This window comes from Mustela nigripes, chromosome 3 (genome assembly GCF_022355385.1).
Source record: "Mustela nigripes isolate SB6536 chromosome 3, MUSNIG.SB6536, whole genome shotgun sequence".
Lineage (NCBI taxonomy): Eukaryota > Metazoa > Chordata > Mammalia > Carnivora > Mustelidae > Mustela > Mustela nigripes.
In genome coordinates, this window is record NC_081559.1 from 14,161,108 (window position 1) to 14,184,725 (window position 23,618).

At 41.1% G+C, this 23,618-nt stretch overlaps 1 protein-coding gene across 2 annotated transcripts in view; it reads right to left on the bottom strand.

The window, feature by feature from the left end:
* Positions 1 to 10,732: 10,732 nt before the first annotated feature.
* The window catches only part of ICA1L (islet cell autoantigen 1 like), a 65,179-nt gene continuing 52,293 nt past the window's right edge, over positions 10,733 to 23,618 (bottom strand). For both annotated transcript variants that reach the window (XM_059393224.1, XM_059393225.1), the window contains exons 12-14: positions 21,864 to 22,118; positions 18,927 to 19,016; positions 10,733 to 13,811 (exon numbers count right to left, since the gene is read on the bottom strand). In XM_059393224.1, the coding sequence (XP_059249207.1) occupies positions 13,696 to 13,811; positions 18,927 to 19,016; positions 21,864 to 22,118 (461 nt within the window). In that variant the 3' untranslated portion in view covers positions 10,733 to 13,695. The remainder of the gene's footprint in view (positions 13,812 to 18,926; positions 19,017 to 21,863; positions 22,119 to 23,618) is intronic.

Genomic DNA, 23,618 nt, shown 5'->3' on the forward strand with positions numbered 1-23,618 from the left:
AAAATTTACTGTCGTGCATCCTATGTTACTGTAATAATTCTGTTTATCTGTTTCTATTGCAGTAAGTTCAGGTGTTACAAGTATCCTCTTAAAATGCTGTGTGACATTTAAAAAAATTTTTTTTTAAATGCTGTGTGACAATCATCATGAGCAGGTCATCTTTTCAGTAAGTTACTTAGGACAGTAAAAAGTGATCGTGCGGTTCTCATGTATTTTTCGTGTTTAGTGCAATACCATAAACCTTGACTAAACACCGTGGGACCCATACAAAGTGCCACTAGATATGCCAGAAGTTCTCTCAAGAAGCAGAGAAAAAAAGTAGAATTGTTTGATAATTTACCATAGCTTGAGGTCTGAAGCTGCAGTAGCAACACTTTTAAGATAAATTAGTATATGGACCGTTGTAAAAAAAAAAAAAAAGTGAAGGCACTGTAGCTACATCAGCAGGCATGAAAACCTTGCAAAACACCTTTTTATCTTACATTGAAAATGCAGCTTTCATGTGGGTGCAGAATCACTGTTAAGAAAGGCGTACCTGTAGACTAATGCAATATGAGAAAACCTGAAGTTACTATATGGCAAAACAAAAGGAAAAATGAAGGATTCAAAGCTAGAGAATTTAATGCCAGGAAGGAACGGTTTGTTAATTTTGGAAAGTGGTTTGGTTTCAAAAATGTCAAGATAACCGAATACCTTCTGATGACCAAGAGGCAGCAAATAAGTTCCCAGACATTGTAAAGACAAGCTTCAATAAGAAAATAAGATGAAAGAGGATATCTACCAGAACAGGTTTTTATTTTTTTTTTTTAAAGATTTTATTTATTTGACAGAGATTACAAGTAGGCAGAGAGGCAGAAGCAGGCTCCCCACCGAGCCGAGAGCCGGATGCGGGGGCTCGATCCCAGAACCCTGGGATCATGACCAGAGCTGAAGACAGAGGCTTTAACCCACTGAGCCACCCAGGCGCCCCACTGAACAGTTTTTAATGCAGATCAAAGTGCCTTATTCTTGGGGGGAAATGCCATTAAAGGACATTTAATAGGAAGAAAAGTGAGCACTAGAATTGGAGGTAGGAATAGATAAGCTAATTACACTTTTTTGTGCAAATGTAGTTGGGTTTATGATCAGACCGCCCTTCTCTATAAAGCTACTGATCCCCCAGTCAAGGGAAAAGATATCAGCAGCCAGTTTTCCACAACAAAAACGTTTGGACAAGGAGAACTCATTTCCTGGGTTGGTTCCACAGATGCTTTGTCCTTGAAGTCAGGAAGTACCTTGCCAATGAGGGACTGCCTTAAAAATTTTTTTTTGATATTGGACAATGCCCTGGTCACCCTAAGACCCCCGTAAGTTCACCAAAGACATCAAACTGGTCTACTTGTCCCCAAACACGGGGTCTCTAATTCAGCCTACAAGTCAGGGGTTCATAGGGACTTTTTTTTTTTTTTTTTTTTTTTAAGATTTCATTAATTTATTTGTCAGAGCACAGCAGGGGGAACAGCAGAGAGAGAGGGAGAAGCAGGCTCCCCACTGAGCAAGGAGCTTCATGCGGGACTCGATCCCAGGACCCCAGGATCAAGACCTGAGCCGAAGGCAGACGCTTAACTGACTGAGCCCCACAGAGGGTCCCAAGGGACTTTTAAGGCTCATTCCACACTGTACTGAATGGAAAATATTGTCAACACCATGGAAGAGAATCCCGCTAGAACATCATGAAAGGCTTGAAGGAAGGACTACACCACTGTTACAGAAAAAGCTCTGAAAGCCATGAAACCCAGAAGAAATTTCTACTGGAGAAAATGGCGTCCACATGTTCTGTATGATTTCACAGGACTTAGGACAGTCCGTCAAGGAAATCGTGAGAGATTGTGGATGTGGCAAAAACCACGTGTGTGTGAAGAACCTCAGACATAGGGTTCTTGGAGAAATTCAAGAGCTGACAGACACCACGCAAGAGGAATTAACAAAAAATGTGATGGAGGGGAGAGCTTCCCAGCCCGTGCCCGACCACGAGCACGAGGGTGTAGAAGCAGCGGCACCAGAAAGAGTGGACACGCGACAGTCTGACACAAGGTTTGCATATTCAAGACAACTTTCCACTTGTTTCGTAACATGGACCCTTCTGTGATGTGGGCGCTGAAACCAAAGCAAAAGGTAGACGGAGGCGTGATAGCAAATAGAATTACTTTTAGAGAAACAAGGAAGCAAAAAAAGCAGGTTTTGACATGACTGTGCATTTCCCTAAGGTTGACCCTGAGTGCACCTGCTCCTCCTGCCTTGTGTCGCCGCCGCCCTGGGGACCTAGTGAGGTCAGACGCCCCCCCGCCCCAGCCCTGCTGCCCTGTCAGCACGGAGGTGAGGATGGTGATCTTTAGGGGGCTCCCACTTAATGAATAGTAACTAATCACGATGCCATGCTGCTGATAAACGCAACCGTTGTGTGTGTCGCACCTTCGCGTGGCGACCTGGAGACTGTATGGCGGGAACTGCGTGAGACGTTTTTGTGTCGTCGTCGTACTGCCCGAGTGTTCATTGTGTAGAGCATCACATGCAAGACTCCCAGTGGGTCGCCTGTCCTCATGCAGGCAGAAGGTGAGTGATGTTTAATATAAAATTCATGTGTTAGTTTTGTTTATAACCTTGTTTTTAAGGATTATGTTACCGTACGTTCTGCTTCTCATAACTGGAGCAGCTGTGTCAGCCTATCCTCACAGGTAAGTGGTATTTTTTTTTAAAGATTTTATTTATTTATTTACCAAAGAGATCATAAGTAGGCAGAGAGGCAGGCGGGGTGGGGGCAAGCAGACTCCCCACTGAGCAGAGAGCCCCGATGCAGGGCTCGATCCCAGGACCCTGAGATCATGACCTGAGCCGAAGGCAGAGGCTTAACCCACTGAGCCACCCAGGCGCCCCAGTAAGTGGTATTTTTTAAAAAGTACTGTTTCCAGTACCATATTGTGGATGACACTCCTGCTGAAGGTGGGCCGTAAAAGCGTAACGATCCGTTCGTTAGTGTATGGCCAGGCTGCTGGGAAGCTGTCAGGCTGATGCTGCTTCGCTATTGGGGCGTGAATTGTTCGCCTGTGAATAAGTATGAATTTCTTTTTCACATGATCTTCATTTTTGATGACTAGTGTTAGTAATTCATAGCATCTACAATCTTGTGGAAGCATTGATGTATGTGCTGAGAGATGATTAAGTTTGTAAACACATGATATCAAAAAATTACAGTACTATAGGGGTGCCTGGGTGGCTCAGTGGATTAAAGCCTCTGCCTTCGGCTCAGGTCATGATCCCGGGGTGCTGGGATTGAGCCCTGCATCGGGCTCTTGGGAGCCTGCTTCCTCCTGTCTCTCTGCCTGCCTCTCTGCCTACTTGTGATCTCTCTCTGTCAAATAAAAAATAATAATAATTAATAAAATTACAGTACTATAAATGTATCTTAACGATCTCAGTATTTTCATTTCTCTGACTTCATTGTGAGAATGCAGTATGTGACGTACAAAATGTGTTATTCGTAAGCCTTCTGATCAACAGAAGGCGACTAGTAGCCTTCAGTTTTGGAGGAGTCAGAAGTTACACACGGACTTTCAACTGTGCGTTGGGGGGCGGTTGGCTAACCATGCTGTGCTGCTTGAGGGCCAGCTGTACAGTCAAGGGTATGGAGCCGAAATCGTAATAAAAATAGGTAGCACTGCTGGTCGCTTACCAAGCACCAGACACCTTGTATGGTAACTGTTTCCCCTGATCTTTGCAATGACCCTGCAAAGCCAGGCACTGCTGTTTGTGCTGTCTTACAGATGACCAAATCCGAATTCGGTGACCTCTTCCGTGGTCATCGGGGAAATGTCAAAGTTTGGCTTTGAACCAGGTCTGACTACAGGACTCCAACGCCAAGCCTTACTGCCACTTCCTCCGTTATCAGTGACTGAAATTAGGTGTTCGGTGTCACTGCAGGTGACGCGCCATCGAGCCATTGTCTTGCTTTTCTTTGCCGCCCTCTTCGCTACTTCAGCTGCCGGCAGCTTGGCTCGGAGGACGAAGAGAAGGTGAGGCTCGTTGGGCACCAGTTCCCTACCAGAGAGGCTGCGGCCACCAGTCCTCGAGCGGTCGGTGTCACACTGCACAGCCGCAGAGATTCCAGAGACACATTTAAGCAGCGGAGCACAAGTTCTAGAGACGCAGAAGCTGACTTCGGCCACATATTGGTGGATTTCTTTTAACCCACCTTTTGAGGAAAAGACTGACTGACTTATTTTTTAATTTATTTCATCGTGATACATGCACTTCTCAATCCCCACGGCCTCGCTCCCCCACTCTCTCCACCGCCTTCCCTGTGGTAACCATCCGTTCTCTCCAAGACTGTTGCTTGGTTTGCCCTTTTTCCCCTTTGACCGTTTGATTCCTAAATTCCACATATAAGGGAGGTCATGGGGTACTTGTCTTTTTCTGACTTTCTTATTTCACTTGGAATTATGCTCCCTAGCTCCACCTGTTGCTGAACATGGCGAGATCTCCCGCCGATGGCCGAGGGGCGCCCCCCGCCCCGCCGTGCACCCGCACACCCGCACAGGGCGCCCCCGCCGGCGTCCATGCCGCGGCCGGGGCTGCTGCGGCTCGGGCTGTGGAGAGTAAGGCCGCCGGGAACACCAGGACGCCTGGAGCCCGTCGAAGTAGGGTTTTTGTATTTCTAGGGTAAACCCCCAGCAGTGCGGTTACTGGCTCGTGGGGTAGCTCCACGAGCGACGAGTTTCACCGGCGGCCCCTGCCAACCCTTGTTGTTTCTTGGGTTTGAGTCTCTCTCACAGGTGTGAAGGGATACCTCGCTGTGGCTTGGATTTGCATTTCCCTGATGAGGAGGGATGTTAAGGCTTTTATTCATGTGTCTGGTGGCCATCTGGGTGTCGTCTTTGGAGAAATGTCTGCTATGGGGCTCTTAGGGGGCTCAGTCAGTTTAGCATCTGCCTTCAGCTCGGACCGGGATCCCAGGGTCCTGGGGTCCAGGCCCACATCGGGCTCCCTCACCAGGGAGTCTCCCTACTCCCTGCTGGTGCTTTCTAATAAGTAAAATATTTTTTTTTAAAGATTTTATTTATTTATTTGAGAGAGAGACAGGGAGAGAGAGCATGAGCGAGGAGAAGGTCAGAGGGAGAAGCAGACTCCCCGTGGAGCCGGGAGCCCGATGCGGGACTCGATCCCGGGACTCCGGGACCGTGACCTGAGCCGAAGGCAGTCGTCCAACCCACTGAGCCACCCAGGCGCCCCTCTAATAAGTAAAATCTTAAGAAAAAAGAAATATTTGTTATGTCTTCTGCCCATTTTAAAAAATATATTTTATTTAAAAAATAAAAATAAAAAAATTTAAAAGATTTTATTTATTTACTTGACAGAGAAATCACAAGTAGGCAGAGAGGCAGGCAGAGAGAGAGGAGGATTTGCCCATTTTTAAACTGGATTATCTGTTTGGTGAGTATTGAATTAAGTTCTTTTCTATTGTGGATACTAACCCTTTATCAGGACATTTGCAAGTATCTTCTCCTGATACATTGCCTTTTTAATTTTGTTGACTGTGTCCTATGTTATGTAGAAACTTTCTGATATAGTCCCAAGTTTATTTTTTTTTAAATTTTATTTATTTATTTGACAGAGAGAGATCACAAGAAGGCAGAGAGGCAGACGGAGAGAGGAGGAAGCAGGCTCCCTGCCGAGCAGAGAGCGCAATGCGGGGCTCGATTCCAGGACCCTGAGATCATGCCCTGAGCCGAAACCAGGCTTAACCCACTGAGCCACCCAGGTGCCCCCCAATAGTTTATTTTTGCTTTTATTTCTCTTGCCTCAGGAGACATCTAGAAAAATGTTGCTACAACCAATGTCATTGAAATTGCGGTTCTTTTTAAGTACTGTTAGGGCCTTCAGGTCTCACATTTAGGTTTTTATTCCATTTCCAGTTTATTTTTGTGTGTGGTGTAAGAAAGTAGTCCGGTTTCTTCCCCTCCCACCCCCCCACCCCCCGTGTTGAAGCAGGTTTTCCCAAAACCATTTGTTGAAGAGACTTTTTCCCATTGTTAGTCATTCCTCCTTTGTCAAAGATTAACTGACCAAATAATTGTGGGTTTATTTCAGGGTTTTCTGTCCTATTGCATTGATCTGTTTTTCAGTGCTAGTACCATACTATTTTAATTACCACCACTTTGTAATGTAACTTGAAATTTGCAATTGTGATACCTCCAGTTTTTTTCTTTTTCAGAATTGCTTTGGCTGTTTATTCAAGGTCTTTCGTGGTTCCATACAAGTTATAGGATTATTTGTTCTTTGAAAAATGCTGTTGGTATTTTGATAGGGATTGCATTAAATCTGTAGATTGCTTTGGGTAGTGTAGACATTTTAACAATGTTTGTTCTTCTTCCAACCCATGAAAATGGAATGTCTTTCATTGGTGTTTCCTAGTTTTCAGAGTACTGGTCATTTACGTCTTTCATTAAATACTTCATTGTTTTCAGTGCAGTTGTAAATAGGATCATTTTCTTAATTTCACGTCTTGTTGCTTTATTTTTAGTGTGTAAGAATTGCAACAGATTTCTGTACAGTGATTTTGTATCCTCTGACTTTACCAAATTCATTTATCAGTTCTAGTATCACTGCAAATAGTGAGAAGTTTACTTCTTCCTTACCAGTTCGGGTGCCTTTTATTTCTTTTTGTTGTCTGATTACTGTGGCTAGGATTGTGTTGAATAAAAGTGGTGACCGAGGACATCTCTGTCTTGTTCCTGACCTCAGGGGAAAAGCTCTCAGTGTTTCACCATTAAGTATGATATTAACTGGGTTTTTCCTATATGGCCTTTATTATATTGAAGTATATTCCCTCTACACTTACTTTGTGTAGGGTTTTTGTGATGAATGGGTGGTGTACTTTATCAAATGCTTTTCCCTGCATCTGTTGAAATGATTATATCCTTTTTATCCTTTCTCTTGTTTATGTGATGTATCATGTTCCGTGATTTGCAAATATTGAACTACCCTTGCAACCCAAGAATAAAATCTCACTTGATTGTCGTGTATGATTTTTAAATGTATTATTGAATTTGATTTGCTATTTTATTGAGGATTTTTGCATCTATAATTCATAAGAGATATTGGCCCATTGTTTTCTTTTCTGTGTGTTGTCTTTATGTAGTATTGATAGCAGGGTCATAGTGTCCTCATAGGATGCACTGGAAGTTTTCCTTCCTCTTGTATTTTTTGGAATAGTTTGAGAATAACAAGTATTAATTCTTCTTTAAATGTTTGGTAGAATTTGCAGGTGAAGATGTCTGGGCCTGGACCTTTGTGTTTTGGGAGACTTCAAATTACTGATTCAATTTCATTGCTGGTAATTGAATCTGTTCAAATTTTCTATTTCTTCTTGCTTTAGTTTTGGTAAGTATATGCTCCTAGAATATATATTTTTTTAATTTAAATTCAATTAGCCAACATATAGTACATCCTTAGTTTCAGGTGTAGAGTTCAGTAATTCATCAGTTGTGTGTCACACCCAGTGCTCAGCACGTTACGTGCCCTCCTTAATTGCCTGTCACACAGTCACCCCCACTGACCTCCCCTCCAGGAACCCTCTCAGTTTGTTTCCTATAATTAAGAATCTCTCATAGTTTGTCTCCGTCTCTGATCTCTTCCCAGTTTTCCCTCCCTTCCCCTCTGATCCTCTGGGCTGTTTCTTATATTCCGCATATGAGTGAAACCATATAATTATCTTCCTCTGATTGACTTATTTCCCTATTATTCCTATTATTGGTATTTGTCCTTGATGGCTGAGTAATAGTCCATTGTATATATGGACCCTGTCTTCTTTATCCATTCATCTGTCGGTGGACATCTGGGCTCTTCCCACAGTTTGGCCATTGTGGACACTGCTGCTCTAAACACGGGGGTGCGAATGCCCCTTTAGATCACCACATTTGTATCTTTATGTCTCTAAAATTTATCCATTTCTCTCAGGTTGTCCAATTTGTTGGCATATAGGTTTTCATAATATTCTGTTAAAATAGTTTGTATTTCTCTGGTATTGGTTGTTATTTCTCCGCTTTCATTAGTGGTTTTATCTGGGTCCTCTTTCTCTTTCAGTGGGTCCTGTTAGAGTTTATCAATTTTGTGATCTTTTCAAAGAAACAGCTCCTGGTTTCATTGATCTGTTCTACAGGGTTTTTTTGTTTGTTTTGTTTTTAAGATTTTATTTTTTTGAGAGGGTGTGTGTGTGCACAAACAGGGTGAGCAGCAGGCAGAGGGAAAGGGAGAAGCAGATTCCCCGCTGAGCAGGGAGCCTGGTGCGGGGCTTAATCCCAGGACCCTGGGATCATGACCCGAGTCAAAGGCAGATGCTTAGCAACTGAACCACCCAGTTGCTCTGTTTTGTTTTGTTTTTAGTTTCTATGTTAAATATTTCTGCTCTAATCTTTAGTATTTCCTTCCTTTTGCTGGGCTTGGGTTTTATTCCTATTTTTCTAGCTCCTTTAGAGGAGGGAGGTTAGGGCATTTTGAGATTTTTCTTGCTTCTTGAGGTAGGCCTGTATTGCTCTAAGCCTCCCTTTTAGAGCCAATTTTGCTGCATCCCAAAGATTTTTTGTTTTCATTTTCATTTGTTTCCATGGAATTTTTTTTTCTTTGACTTCCTGGTTGACTCGTGCATTGTTCTAGTAGCACGTTATTTAATATCCATGTGTTTGTGTTCTTGCCATATTTTTCTTGGGGTTGATTTCATAGCACATGGTCGGTCAGAAAAGATACATGGTAGGACTAATTTTTTTGAATTTGTTGAGACTTACTTTGTGGCCTAACGTGATCTGTTCTGGAGAACGTTCCACGTGCACTTGAAAAGAATGTGTGCTCTTCTCTTCGGTATGAAATGTTCTGAATGTCTAAAATCCATCTGGTCTAGTGTGTCCGTTCAAAGCCACTGTTTACTCGTTGACTTTCTGTTTGGATGCTCCATCCATCCGTGGGAGTAGGCGCTGAAGCGTTACTACTGTATTGCTGCTATTGTATTACTGTCAGTTTGTTAACTGTTTTATGTATTTGTGTGCATAATATTGGGTGCATAAATATTTACAATTGTTCTATCTTTTTTTTAAGATTTTATTTGAGAGAGAGAGAGCAGGAGAGAGTGCTTAAGCAGGGGGACGGGCAGAGGGAAAAGCAGACTCCCCTGCTGAGCAGCAGGGAGCCTGACCTGGGGCTCGATGCTAGGACCCTGAGACCATGACCCGAGCCAAAGGCAGATGCCTAACCGACTGAGCCACCCAAGCGCCCCTAAAATTGTTCTATCATCTTGTTGGATTCTCCCCTTTTTTATTATATAGTATCCTTCTTGGTCTGGTTATAGTCTTTGTTTGAAAGTATAGTTTGGGGGCGCCTCGGTGGCTCAGTGGGTTGAGGCCTCTGCCTTCGGCTCGGTTTGTGGTCCTGGGGTCCTGGGATCGAGCCCCACATCGGGCTCTCTGCTTGGCGGGGAGCCTGCTTCCCCTTCTCTCTCTGTCTGCCTCTCTGCCTACTTGTGATCTCTGTCTGTCAAATAAATAAATTAAAAAAAAAAAAAAGTATAGTTTGCCAGGGGGTTCCTGGCTGGCTTCGTCAGAAGAACAAGTGACTCTCGATCTTGGGGTCATAAGCTCAAGCCCCCCATGTTGGGTATAGAGATTATGTAAATAAATTAACTTGAAAAAAAAAAGTCTATATACAGTATTGCTACCCCAGCTTTCTTTTGACATTCATTTGCATGATAAATGTTTCTCCATCCCCTCACTTTCAAAATGTAGGTGTCTTTCAGTCAGAAATGAGCCTCTTACAGGAGTATATAGATGGATCTGGTCAAAAGTAATTTTTTAATCTTAATTTGGCATGCTCATTTCAGACAGAAGACAGAATCACCTGGATCAATTTAATTTATATGTAAGGCCAAAGGCACTCTGAATTAACAGTGTATAATGTTAATAGAGGTTATCCTGGATGGTAGGGTTGTGAATGATTTTTCTTAAATGAGAGGCTATTACCTTGATATGGGGAAATGGAAGCTCTTTTCCTTTAATGTAAAAACATGCACTTCAAAATCTTACCTATTAATACCACCTGGATCTCCTTTTTGTATTTATTCTTTGGACATTGATTGGTTCCTTATACCACTGAATGAAGAACCATGTTTAAACTTTAAATGCCAAGGACAGTTTTTAATTCGACTTTTTAAAAGTCTTTTTAAATGATACATAAAAAAGGAGATATTTTATGGTTGGCAAATTAATGTGACTCATCCTGTTCAATAGGTTTTTATTGCCATATTTAAATACCTTACCATTGTATGTTTTATGTGCATTACTTTCAATACTGCTGAATTAATATTTAAAGTTTGTATTTCCTTCCTAGCTTAATTTCAGTATCCCAAGATTCTGGGGCTGCTTCATTGCTCAAGGTAAGAAAACAGAGGGCCTGTCAATACTATGGAAGAAGATACAAACTAGATTGATTCTGGCTTCCTTTTATTCCTGCCTTCAGCAATCAGTTAAATACTGTGCTTATATTTCATTGGTTATTGTTTCTAGGCTCAAAATTTTAATATTGATGGTTTGTATTTTGGTACTGATTATATTTAAACAAAGAGCACATTCTGTTATTTCTCATATCTTATAACATCCCTTCTGTATGAAGTAAGTTAAAAAGAATGAGTCTCACAAAGATATTCATTGCCTTGGTTTTATTTTCATTCTGTGTTATCTGTATCAATTCAAACTACCTTTTAAATACTATGGTCCTGAGGTAAAACCCGAATTTTCTAATAGGTTAACAATAATTGGATTTGTATTGAATACTTTAGGAAATCAACCTTTTTGTCTTATGCCATCTTGTAATCTTCATTAAAAGAGGCTCAGGAAAATAGAGCACAAACTTACTTTGTTCTTATGCTGTGAGACCTCTGCCTTCCCAGATGGTCTATAAAGATAGTTATGTGAAATAAATATCTGTCGTTGAAATACAAACACTGAATTTCATTGTGCAAATACTGAAGCCTGTTTTTTTTTTTTTAAATACAGTTCGTTTCTAACCATATCAGAGCTATGTTTTACAAGTAATGAAAGGTTTCAAAAAATACAAAGTCACACCGATCTCGTCTTAATATGCCCTGGTAATCCCGACTCACTTGTAAAGTGGTCGTAAGAAAGATTAGTCAAATTTTAGTTCTTCTGGGGCTTTTCTGAGCTTACATGCATTCTTAATTTGGTAATAAAAAGGAGGCGATATTATTTTCCCCCATTTAATATAAAAACATCCATTTACTTTGAAAGAGTTCTCAGCCGACCTTCGGTTAAGGCTATTTCTTACTGAATGTTTGATCTAGATTTAAACAAATAGCAACCGATCACCCTTCTACTCTGTTTCTCGTGTTTTTCCTTCACTCCCTACTGAATAGGTGGTTTGTTTCCTTTATATTAGTGGTCTAGGTATTATATAGCCAGATTTCTGTTTCTGGCCTCTACATGACTGAACTTCAAATAATTTATCTTAAAAAAATACAGTTACCTTCATTTTAACAACAGTTTTCAATGTGCTCTTCAAAAATGGGGTTGTTCGATTTGTTGAAATTATAACTGAACTTGCTCAGACAGTTAATGTTGCTTTTGGATCAAATGGGCAGCTATATACTCTGAGAGAAAAAAAAAATGTTAAGAGAATCTAAACTGAATAATAAAAATCTATTGTGTTTGTTTTTTTTTTTTTTTTGAGGACTTTTTTCCTTTGGAAATTGAGTGCAGCGTGAATACACTGGTAGGCATTCTGGCTTGGAAAGTGGTTTTCCTCGGTGTTCAGGTGTCTTTGTTTATTTGAGATAACAGGGACTGCTTTGCATGCATGTGAAGGAGCTACACAAATATTTTTGAACTAATGTATTAGTGAAAGAAAAATGGCGCAAACTTGAGATCCAAAGTTAGCATTATGTTTGAAGTGTTCAAAGTTGACAGTACAGAGTCACCATAGGTACAGAATTTAGATTGTGATTGTGGTCACAGCCCTTGGTGATTGAATCTTCTGGAGAACTTCACTGAATAAAAAGGAAGAGGTAAAAATGCTTCTGACTGAAAGTATAACCAAATAAGGAAACAAGAGTAAGCATGAAAAGACTACATACCCTTTTCCTGAATCTGTGTTTCTGATCCTCAGATCAGGTCTTTCCAGCCTATGCGATGCTGCCCCACACACGTGACCTCCTGCAGGGCTCGGGCAGCTCCGGGGGTAGCTGGCCCAGAGCGCTGTGCTTGGAGGTGGACTGCACTTTCCCCTCTCTGCTGCATTTCCAAACAATGTTTATTTAGAGTGACTTAGACATTACAAGCCATTCTCTTGTATACAATAAATAAGCCTGTTTGTTTAAAACTAGGAACACATGGAAACTATTGTGAACACTTTCGTTAAAATGTTCCCTTCTGGAGATGTAATGGACTGGATGATAAAAAGACACCTGGAGAGTTGCCTCAAAGCTGAAGGCTGGGCAAGAAAAAAGAACAGGAAATGGAGTGATATGTATATCCGGTGGCTATGAGTTCACTGGCCTAGACTAACTTCCCTCCAGGAAGGATAACCATTTTTTCTCAGTAATCAAATAGAGCCTCAGAAGGCGTCCCCCACAGAAAGGGAAAAGTGGAAAAATAAGACCCTTTCTGATTGATCATGTAGAGCCTTCTGTGACTGCCAGAAAAGAAATCTGGATTAAATCATGTCAAGAAATAGGTAATAAGTATACAAATATGTACAAGAATAAGCTTAGAATTTCTCCCTCATTCAGACAGAAGTTTCTGGGTAATTACAGGAATACTATTGCCAGTTGCTTAGGGGTCGTCCTTTCCTTGCTTTCTTTTCAGAAAGAATGTGAGTACTTCACATTGTGGTAGCGACACGTGAGAAACCAGGCTGAAGACACCTGTACAATGTCTTGAAGATTACTGGCCATTCTTGGGGATCAGGAGATGGGTTTATGAGTTTCTGCAGAAGATAGATTTAGCAAACACATCATCCTGCTACTTTGCCTTGAAAATTCAGTAATGGAATTGAGGGGTGTCCATGATTTTCTATGAAGGAAAAAACTAAGTAATATTACATTTTAGCCTCCAAGTGGAGAAAAGCACCAAGTTTCTCTGATTTCATTAAAGCGAACTGAGTTCTCAAATCTTACTCCACTTTTCTAACTAAAGACAAAACTTGGTTCTAGTGCTATTTTCCACAACAGAAAACTCCCCCTGCTATGGTTTTATTTAAAAACCACCCCCAAATCACAACCCAATTTACATGCTGTCTTCATCCACATACAGAATTGTCACAGCCAGCAAGGTAACTTACACACATACGGCTTTCCAAATAAGCCCAATTCCTTATTTACAGAAGTACTCCTAGCTATTATTTTGACATAAATTTTGGTCTCTCTTTCAGACTCAATGGCTCATATTTTCCACATATTATCAACAGCTGCAAATCCAAGATATTAAAGAAATACTTAATCTATTCAAATGTAGTCCTTACCATCTCTTTAAAGTTGGCTGAAAACTGTTAGATTCACAAACACGATGCTTTTGTGTATGGGTTACAATATAAACTCCTTTCCACAAAGGCAATATGTTGAAAAATTGATGTCTCAAGGCCACTGAAGTGACAAGATAATTTCAGTCAGGCATTGAGAAGTTCATCATCTGAGTGTCCAATAGCATCAGGGTTTGCAAGTGGATCCAAGTCTGCAAATAGATTGAACCAAGCTGACATGTCTTGGTTACCATTGTTGGGAGCTATTAAAGAAGAAAAAACACATTTAAGAGTCTCAGGTGTTTAAAATCACATTACTATACCATTTACTTGATTTTACTTTATTTTTTTTAATGCCATATACTTCTACTTTGTTCTCTTAAGATGCTAGCTTTTATTTTTATTTATTTATGAGATTTTATTCTTTGGAGAGCGAGCGAGCACAAGCGGGGGCAGGGGAGGGGCACCGGGAGAGGCGGCAGCGACTCCCTGGACTCGGGGATCATGACCTGAGCCCCAGGCTGACTCTACTGACTGAGCTGCCCAGGCGTCCCTCCTTGATAATTTTGAGAAGCTAATAATGCAGGTACCGTGTGGTTTGCTGAGTCCTTTCTATGTAAGTAATTTTATGTTGCTCTGAGAAATGGTTAAAAATGAACAGGCAGGCAGTAATAGTTTTATAAACACAGATAATTCATAGAAGTCTCTCAGGTAAGGTTCAAAAGTAAAAGTAACCTTTGTTCCCACTTTGCAGGAACATTACATTTGTAAACTTGGTGTTTAAAGATTATAAAATATTAAACATAGGAGGAAGAAAATCCTCCTATCACATTAACATACTCAACAATTCTCATTTTGGTTTACAGTTGTTTCCTTTGTCCTGTCCATGTGCATTTTACAGATTTTTGATACATTTTATGGAGTGGATTGTGTCACAGATACAACCTCCTGTTAACCAATTCCCTGTCACCTCCCTGTGGAGACTGGAAAATCACATATGTCAATAGTCTATAGGTTGGACTGTGGCAGAGATTTCAAGGATATACATTTAGGTAAAAGGCTGAAACTACTAAAAGAATGCACAGTGGCACAGACAGTCATCTCAGAAGGCTAGGCTGTTAAGAATTTCAATTTTTATTAAAATTCTCAGGCTTAATTTTATTAAATTGAAGCCTCAATGATTATAGACAAATAGCTTTCCCAGTACTTCTGTTTCCCAATAGTTCTTTCCCTATGTTCACTTATAAAATTTTACAGCCTCTATCTTAAATGATTAAACACAAATTTAGTTTTCGTGGGTTTTAGAAAAAAAAAAAAGATAAATAGGCTGAATCCCAAAGGGATGGCTGTATTTTGATTCAGCTAGTGTCAGTCTCTGATTTGCTTGGAGTTGATGAATTTTCTGATTTATTCCAGTACACAAAGTACTGGAAAGACTAGAATTCCAAGAGTCTACAATGATACATATCAACAAATTAAAAAAAAAAAAATGAGGGGCAAGAAAAAGCCGTTCCATACAGTAGAATGTCAACTAATAAGTGCAAAAGGATTGAGGAAAGAGAAAAACCACCATTTGGCAATAACCATAGTAATAAATATTTCATGCGAAGAATGCTAAATTAGTGGGTGAAACTTGGATGGAAACAAGCCATTTACACAGTTTCAAAATATTTTTCCCACAAAATGTCACAAATGGAGAAATCTAATAGTAATTTTATAGTGTAGTCACCTGGGAGACACCGTCTGAATCAACTGACCAAAGTTACCATCACAAGCAACGGGACAGTTCAGACGTCATGTGCCTCCTGATACTACGGAGGCTTGGAGCACCTGGGTGGCTCAGTGGGGTAAGTCTCTGCCTTCTACTCAGGTCATGATCTCAGGGTCCTGGGATTGAGCCCTACATTAGGCTCTCTGCTTGGCAGGGGGCCTGCTTCTGCCTGCCTCTCTGCCTACTTGTGATCTCTCTCCCTCTGTAACATAAATAAATAAAATCTTAAAAAAAAAGTCACAATATCACTCTTGTTAGACTCGTCCTGCCAAAATCCCTAACCTGAATCTAACTACGAAAAAAAAAAAATCAGATAAACCAAACTTGAAGAATATTCTACAAAATAAATGACCTCTATGCTCTAGAGAAGTCAGGACGAGGAAAGACAAAGAGTAAGGAACTATCCCAGATTAAAGGCAATTAAAGAGACTTGACACTAAATGCAGTGTCAGATCCTGGATTGGATCCTGCACAGGGTGGGCGAAACCTCTTTCTCTTTTGTTATAAAAAAGCACAGGGGCGCCTGGGTGGCTCAGTGGGTTAAATGCCTGCCTTTGACTCAAGTCATGATACGGGGGTCTCAGAATCAAGCCCTGTGTCTAGCTCCCTGCTCTGCAGGAAGTCTGCTTCTCCCTCTGTCCCGCAGCCCGCTCATGCTCTCTTGCAAAGAAATGAATAAAATCTTTAAAGAAAACAAAACATTAGTGGGACAATTGGCAAATCTGAATAAGGTCTATAAATTAGATAACAGTATGACGTTAATTTCCTGGTTTTGATAAATGAATTGCAATTATGTAAAAGAATATCCTTATTTTTAGGAAAAAGATAATGAAGTATTTAAGCTTTAAAGGACTATTATGTCTGGTACTTTCTAGTCTCTGAATAATTTCAGTTCAGAAGAAATTATATATATTATACACACACAGAATAAGACAAATATGATTCACATTTTGGAAAATCTTGGTGAAGTCACAGGAATATTTTTTATTATAATCACAAGCCTTTCTATAGTTTTGAAAATTTAAAAATATTGATACAATATCATAAACCACTAAAAAATATGAGTCCATATAGGGGCACCTGGGTGGCTCAGTTAGTTAAGTGTCTACCTTTGGCTCATATCATGATCCCAGGGTCCTGGAATCAATTCCCACAATGGGGTCCCTCTTCAGTGGGGAGCCTGCCTCTCCCTCTCCCTCTGCTGCTTCCCCTGCTTGTGCTCTGTCAAATCAATTCTTTTCAAAAAATGTTACTCCAGGGACGCCTGGGTGGCTCAGTTGGTTGGGTGGCTGCCTTCGGCTCAGGTCATGATCCCTGCGTCCTCGGATAGAGTCCCACATCGGGCTCCTTGCTCAGCGGGGAGCCTGCTTCTCCCTCTGCCTCTGCCTGCCAATCTCTCTGCCTGTGCTCACTCTGAGAAATAAATAAAATCTTAAAAAAAAAAAATGTTAGTCCACATGGGTAGTACATAAGTGGGGAAGGAGAGAGGCTGTTTGTAGCAGAGTGTTGAGGGCGGGCAGAAGCGGTGAACTGTATGGCAAGTGAATTATGTGTCAATAAGACTATTTAAAATTATGATCAAATAGCTAAGGTTTTAAAAAATTAATATATCCATATAAAGGAATATTAAACCTTAAAAGGGAGAAAATCCTGTCACATGCTACAACATGGGTGAACTGTGAGGATGTTAGACTAAATGAAATAAGCCAGTCCTGGGAAGACAAATCCTGGGTGAGGTGCCCAGGGCAGTCGCATTCATAGAAACAAACTCTGATGATGGTTAGCAACAGAGGAAAGGGGATTCGTTGTTCGGATCTAAAGTTTCAGATCCGCAAAATGAAAAAGCTCTGGAGATCGTTCCAGCACACTATGCACAGACTTAACATTACTGAACTGTTCACCTACAAATGGTTACGGTGGTTCTGTGTTTTCTACGATAATAAAAATGCAGAGGGAGTGCTGTGGTTAGAAAATCATCATGTTTTACCACCCGTCATAGTGAAGACTAAAAGCGATTGTGACGCCGAGCTGGACTTGGGCGCAGAGTGTCCCCTCACAGACCACTCAGTGACTGCAGAGAGGATAAAGCAGCATAAAGTGGGAAATATTTAGGAGGAAAACTGGACCACTCTTTGGACGGGCGCTCACCATTAGTCTCACCGGGGAGGGAGAAACGGACAACATCAGCTTTCGGCTGTGCAGCCCTGAGAGGGGGCCGCCGCCGGGGCTGTCCTCCAGGCAAGAATGAAGAACCTGAACTTAACCGTGAAGAAAAGCTGTGGAAACGTTTCAGGTTCAAAGAGGCCAGAGAGACCGGACTAGTGGGCATCTGAACCTAGACTCACTTCCAGACAGAGCGCTGCAGGGGATGTGACTGTGGCAGCTCACCAAACCGGAATACAGACGCGTGATGGGTTACAGGGAGAGTATCATTACTGTCCATTTCCTGACATTTGCAACCGTACTGTGGTTATGCGAGAGAACGTACCAGTTCTTAGGAAATGTGCACCGAAGTACTTTGGGGGTAAATAGTCATGATGCGTGTAACTCACCCTTGAGTGGTGCAGAATAAAATAACAGACACACGTCTACACCAGCAAAATACGAACAGCAGATGAACCTCATAAAGGGGACACAGGTATTCTCTGTGCTACTTTCACTTATGCAATACATCTGTACGTTTGAAATTATTTCCAATTAAAGGTTTTAAAAATCAGCAGCAGTGACTAAGATTATTATGTATCTAAAATCCTGACAGAGTGTCTGTTTTCTCTGCAACCCCACACGGTAGTTACAGCAAGGATCAGTTCTGCAGGTGCCGACCGTCCGGGTTCGCAATGAGTGTGAGCCAGGCCCTTGCTGAACGCCTGAATGCACTGTTAACAGGCATCTTGAACTCAAAGAACACCTTCTGCCTCCAATGCTATCTATCACCCCTTACCAACAAACCTCAACACAAAATACAAAAAATTAAACTACACAATTTAGTTTACTATGACAAGCCCACAGGTTCTATTCAATTTTTTCCATGATGAGGGATAGCCAGGTCTAACTTACATTTTATTTATTTAAATATTTTATTTATTTATTTATTTATTTATTTATTTATTTATTATTTTTTAAGAAGATTTTATTTATTTATCTGTCAGAAAGAGAGCACAATCAGGGGGAGTGGCAGGCAGAGGAGAAGAAGGTTCTCGGCTGAGCAAGGAGCCCAAAGCGGTGCTTGATCCCACTGGGATCATGACCTGAGCCAAAGGCAGATGCTTAACCGACTGAGCCACCCCACCATGCCTATGTATTTAGTTGAGAGAGAGAGAGAGAACTTGTGTGCACAAGTAGGGGGAGGAGAAGGAGGAAGAGAGAGAACTGCGCAGACTCTGCAGTGGAGCCTCACAATCCTGAGATCACGACCTGAGCCAAAATCAAGAGTTGGGACGCTTAACCAACTGAGCCAACCAAATGCCCCTATAACTTTCATTTTATTATTAACAAAATATTTTTCTGGACACTATGAAGCAAACACTATAAAATGATACTTTTCTAAATTTATCTGCATTCAACCGATTGCTAATATAATGGCAAGGACTATAAATATATAACTTACACTTTGTTGATTTCTTTGGACTCTGTGAAGGCACTGGCTGGTTATCAGTGTGTGAAAGGGGAACTTCTAATCCCTCTTGAGAGGCCCAGCCTAGGGGAGGGAAGTAAGGAATTATCCGTTGTTAGTCAAGTAGGAAGCAGCATCAGAAAAAAATAAGAAAATGTAAAAATATCTACTGAGTCCTCAAATCTTTCTATCAGGGTGAGATTCTACAATGTAAGACACAGGAGACACTTAAAATGTATCTGCAATTATGTATTTTAGTCAAATCATCTAAGTTTAGTTCCAGCTAGAATTAGACTTCCTTATAGTTTTCTAAGTGGTTTTGAAATACAAGTTTTCTTTTTAAACAACTGCAAATAGATGAGGCACAGAAAGAATTTCTGAGGGGTTGGGAGAGAGGAAATACACCTGCCATTAGAATCTTGAAACTTTTAAGTATGTTTATATCCTTGGATTTAGTAATCCTAGTTCTAGAAATTTATCTTGAGTAAATAATTTAAGTGAAGGGAAAAAAGCACACATATGGTTATGTTTATTGTGGCATTATCTATAAAATGAAAAAGTTGTAACAGTAAGGAAGGAATTATGGGAGATAAAGGTGACAAGATATTATGCAGTCATTAAAAAGTATCATTACGAATACCCATTACTAAAACAGTGAAATGTTTGCCATAACGTGAGAAATGATTTAGGCTATAATTAAAATGCAGCACTGGAAACGAACCTAGATTACCCTGCCTACTACCCTCCTTGAACAGAAGAGATCACGGAAAGCCCAAGTTTGTTCTTAGAGTTCCTAGAACAGAGATCTTTTAACTCAGGGTAGCTCACTTTCCTGGTTTACACTGCAGTAGAGTAAGAAGTCATAAAGAAAAGGCTGGTGAAGTAGGAGCGGCCTGCAGTAGGAGGCAGAAGACCAGATTTTGGTTTCCTCTTAATTTTTACTGCCTGGGGATCTTAAGCAAGACACCGTTTCAACAGAGTATCAGTTGCCTGGGCCATTGCTTGGGAACATCCTGTCAGCCTACAGGCAGGGACCAGAACAGAGGCTCTGAGTGGTGAAAAAATACCGCTGATAATGTACAGCCAGAAAAGAAGAAAAGATCCAGTGCTGCTAGCGATGCGCAAGTCAGGGAGAGAGCGGTGGGACTGCACGTGGGGAAGGAGTCTGTTTGTAGATGGAGGTAACTATTAGGCCACTGACCAGGCATATAAGAGTAACTTTTTTTCTAAAATTTTATAGTAAAACATTTGAATTATCCTCAGAGTACCTCTTTATCAAATGAAACTGTACTTTTAGGCTATTTAACAAATTCTTACTGAGTGCTTACTGAACTGCTCTTTTATTTGTTGAGCTAACTTTATGCTGCAGTCTTGGAAAGCACGAAGATAAATCACCCCACAGATTGTGCCCTTGAGGTGCTTACGGATTGGATGACATGGGATGGTCTTGCAGATACAGGATGAACATAAGTATTTTATTTATTTTTTAACTTTTAAAAATTTTGTATTTGACAGAAAGAGAGACCACAAGCCGAGGGAGCAGAGCAGCAGGCAGAGGGAGAGGGAGAAGCAAGTTCCCCACTGAGCAGGGAGCACAACACAGGACTCGATCCCAGGACCCTGGGATCATGACCCGAGCCAAAGGCAGCGCTTAACCAACTGAGCCACCCAGGAGCCCCTAAACATAAGTCTTTTCATAAAAAGTACAATGCATTAAGATCCTGTTAGGTGTTGGGAACCATTTCCTACTCGGGGATGGAAGACAGGGACAAAAGGCAAGAGGAACTATGATGACAGCCATGAAAACAGGGCGCTGTGGGAGGCCAGAGGCGGGAGAAAGCACACACCGGGCAGCACGGAAGAAATACTCAGTTATTGGCGGCCACGGAGAAAACACTGGACTGGGAATCCAACACAGGCTCAAGCCTGTGCTCCATTACTGAACACCATAAACGAACGCAGCAACACAAGAAATGATGTTTCAGAGAGATCTGAAAATTAGTCAATATAGTTAGAAAGTGGCTAAGTATTTTGATGTAAGCTATGAGAGAGGAGTGGACACAGAGGCACAAGTTTTATCCTGGAGTCCTTGTTTCTTCATTTTTTAAAAAAATGTAAGCAGAGTGCGGACATCAGTGTCTGCCTCTTAGAGAATGAACCGTGGGGAAGCCTGGTCCGCGACCTGGGATTTGGGCGGCCGGGTAGGAGACTCCAGCAGCAGCCCAGGAAGCCAAATAAGGCTCTAAATGCCTCTGGTAACAGAAATGGAGAGAAGGAATGTGAAACTGGAGACATGTTTTCGAAACAGAACTGGCAGTACTTAGCAACCAGTATGGCAGTGGGGAGCAAGAAGACTCTGAAGGTGCTGGGTTGGACACAGGCTGGTAGGACAGTAGGTCAGTCGAGGGAGCGCCTGACGTAGAGACAAAGCAGGTGACCCTTAGGAAAACACCCTGCCCTGCTTTCTGCCACCATCTTCCAGTCCTGCTCCCTGGCCCAGACAGCTGCCGTGGAACTACCCTTGTCTGCTCTGAACCCAAGGGGAGAGAACACACCGAGATTTGTTAGAGGGAAGAAATGGTATCACCTGCCCTAGGCAAGAGTAGCTTAGCAGGTCAAGGGTTCAAAATAAGACCCAGATTTTCTATGTAGAGAAGACTGGAGAAAGTCAATGTATAAAGTGGGTTTGACAGAGGTGGCAGGAAAGCAGCCCTTGTTTTGCCCTTGTCGATATACTCCGGTCATGATAATGACTGGACTACTGGTGGTAGTATTTGTTACTTTTGCATTTGATAGGTGAGACACAGATTTTGCCTAGTAGTACCGAAGTTAAATCAATATCCTTGTTGATTTTAGCATCTACATACACACAGTTTTGCTTCACAAAGATAAATTAAGTTATGACTGTCTAAATGTTTCGTAGGCACTTACTGTTAAAAGCTCCAGCAGCATGAAGGCCAAGGTCAAAAAGCTGTGAAGGAAGGAATCGTGAGGAATGAGCAAGAGGCTCTGACCCCACAGCAGGCTCCCGTGACGTGAAGCTGGCCCCAGGGCTCCCGAAGGCAGTCTGGCATTCTGGGGTAAATTCACCAGTACTTGAAGAACCAGGACTTAGGACGTTGTTGAGAAATGAGAATTCCTTCTCAAAATCATCTTCCAGTGAATCTATCGGGAGATCTTTTACAACTGTTGAATGAACATAAAAACAGAAGGCTTCTTTTCAAGGAAATGAGAGTAGAACATAGGGCAGATCAAATTTGTTTCATTGTTCTCATACATTAATATAATTTTTGAAAGTTTTTTTTTAATGATTTTATTTATTTATTTGACAGAGAGAGATCACAAGTAGGCAGAGGCAGGCAGAGAAAGAGAGAGGAGGAAGCAGGCTCCCTGCTGAACAGAGAGCCCGATGCGGGACTCGATCCCAGGACCCTGAGATCACGACCCGAGCCGAAGGCAGCGGCTTAACCCACTGAGCCACCCAGGTGCCCAATTTTTGAAAGTTTTTTTTAACATAATTTATAATGAACAATTAAACTGATTGGAAGCTTATGAGAAATTATTTCTAATTGGATAGTCTAGTCTCTAGAAATTGTTCCAAGGACACACATGAGGAAACATTTATTGAAGACAATCTATTAGAAATCTTGGACTAAGACTTCTAATGGTATTTGAACTAAGAATCATTTCCTTCCTACCCTCCTTCCAATTCAGCACAATGGAAATTCTACTCTACACCTGTGTGGCCAAACACACAAGGCTCCCTTCTCCCCCTAGTTATGTTCTTAGGAGAGGGAGGATGTCAGCATTTCATATCCTGTTCTCAGTTACTTGGCTAAGTCTGGGCAGTACAGTCAAGAGGTGGAAGCTCCCATTTGCCACCCAGATAAAAAGACCACAGTCATAAGATGAAACTCTGATTTGAGTCACAAAACGATGGGGCGGTTTGGGGAAAAATGGATAATCATCCCCAAATTTCTTGAAAACATTAATGTACTCATTCATCAAGCTTAATAAAACCCATGCAGAATCAATATAAAGAGATCTATATCTAGATACATCATGGGCAAATCACTGAAAGTCAAAGATAAAGAAAAAATCCCCCCATTCATAAATGGGAAGAATCAATATTGTCCAGCTGGCCATTGACTCCAAATGAATTCAACATAATTCATATTCAACATAATTCATCATTCATTCATGTAGGAATTCAACATAATTCCTATCAAAATCCCAGTAGGCTCTTTTGGATAGAGATTGACAAGATGATTGTAAAATTTTTATGGAAATGCAAAGGAGTTAGAATAGCCAAAACAGTTTTGAGAAAAGAACAATCCTGTGGGACTACTACCACCAAATTTCAAAAATTTCCTATAAAACCACAATAATCAAGACAATATGGTTCTGGTCAAGGACAGATATACAGACTAGTGGAACAGAAAATAGAATCCAGAAACACAAACTTTTTTTTCTTTGGTCACTGGATTTTAACAAAAATGCCAAGAAAATTCCATGGAGTAAGAAATGTCCTTGCAGTAAATGGTCCAGGAACAACTGGATGTGCATATGCAATAAACAAAAAACAAAAATTAAAAGACATACCTCACACCATAAACACCAATTAACTCAAATTGATCACAGTCCTACATATAAGAGCTAAAATTATAAAACTTCAAGAAGAATACA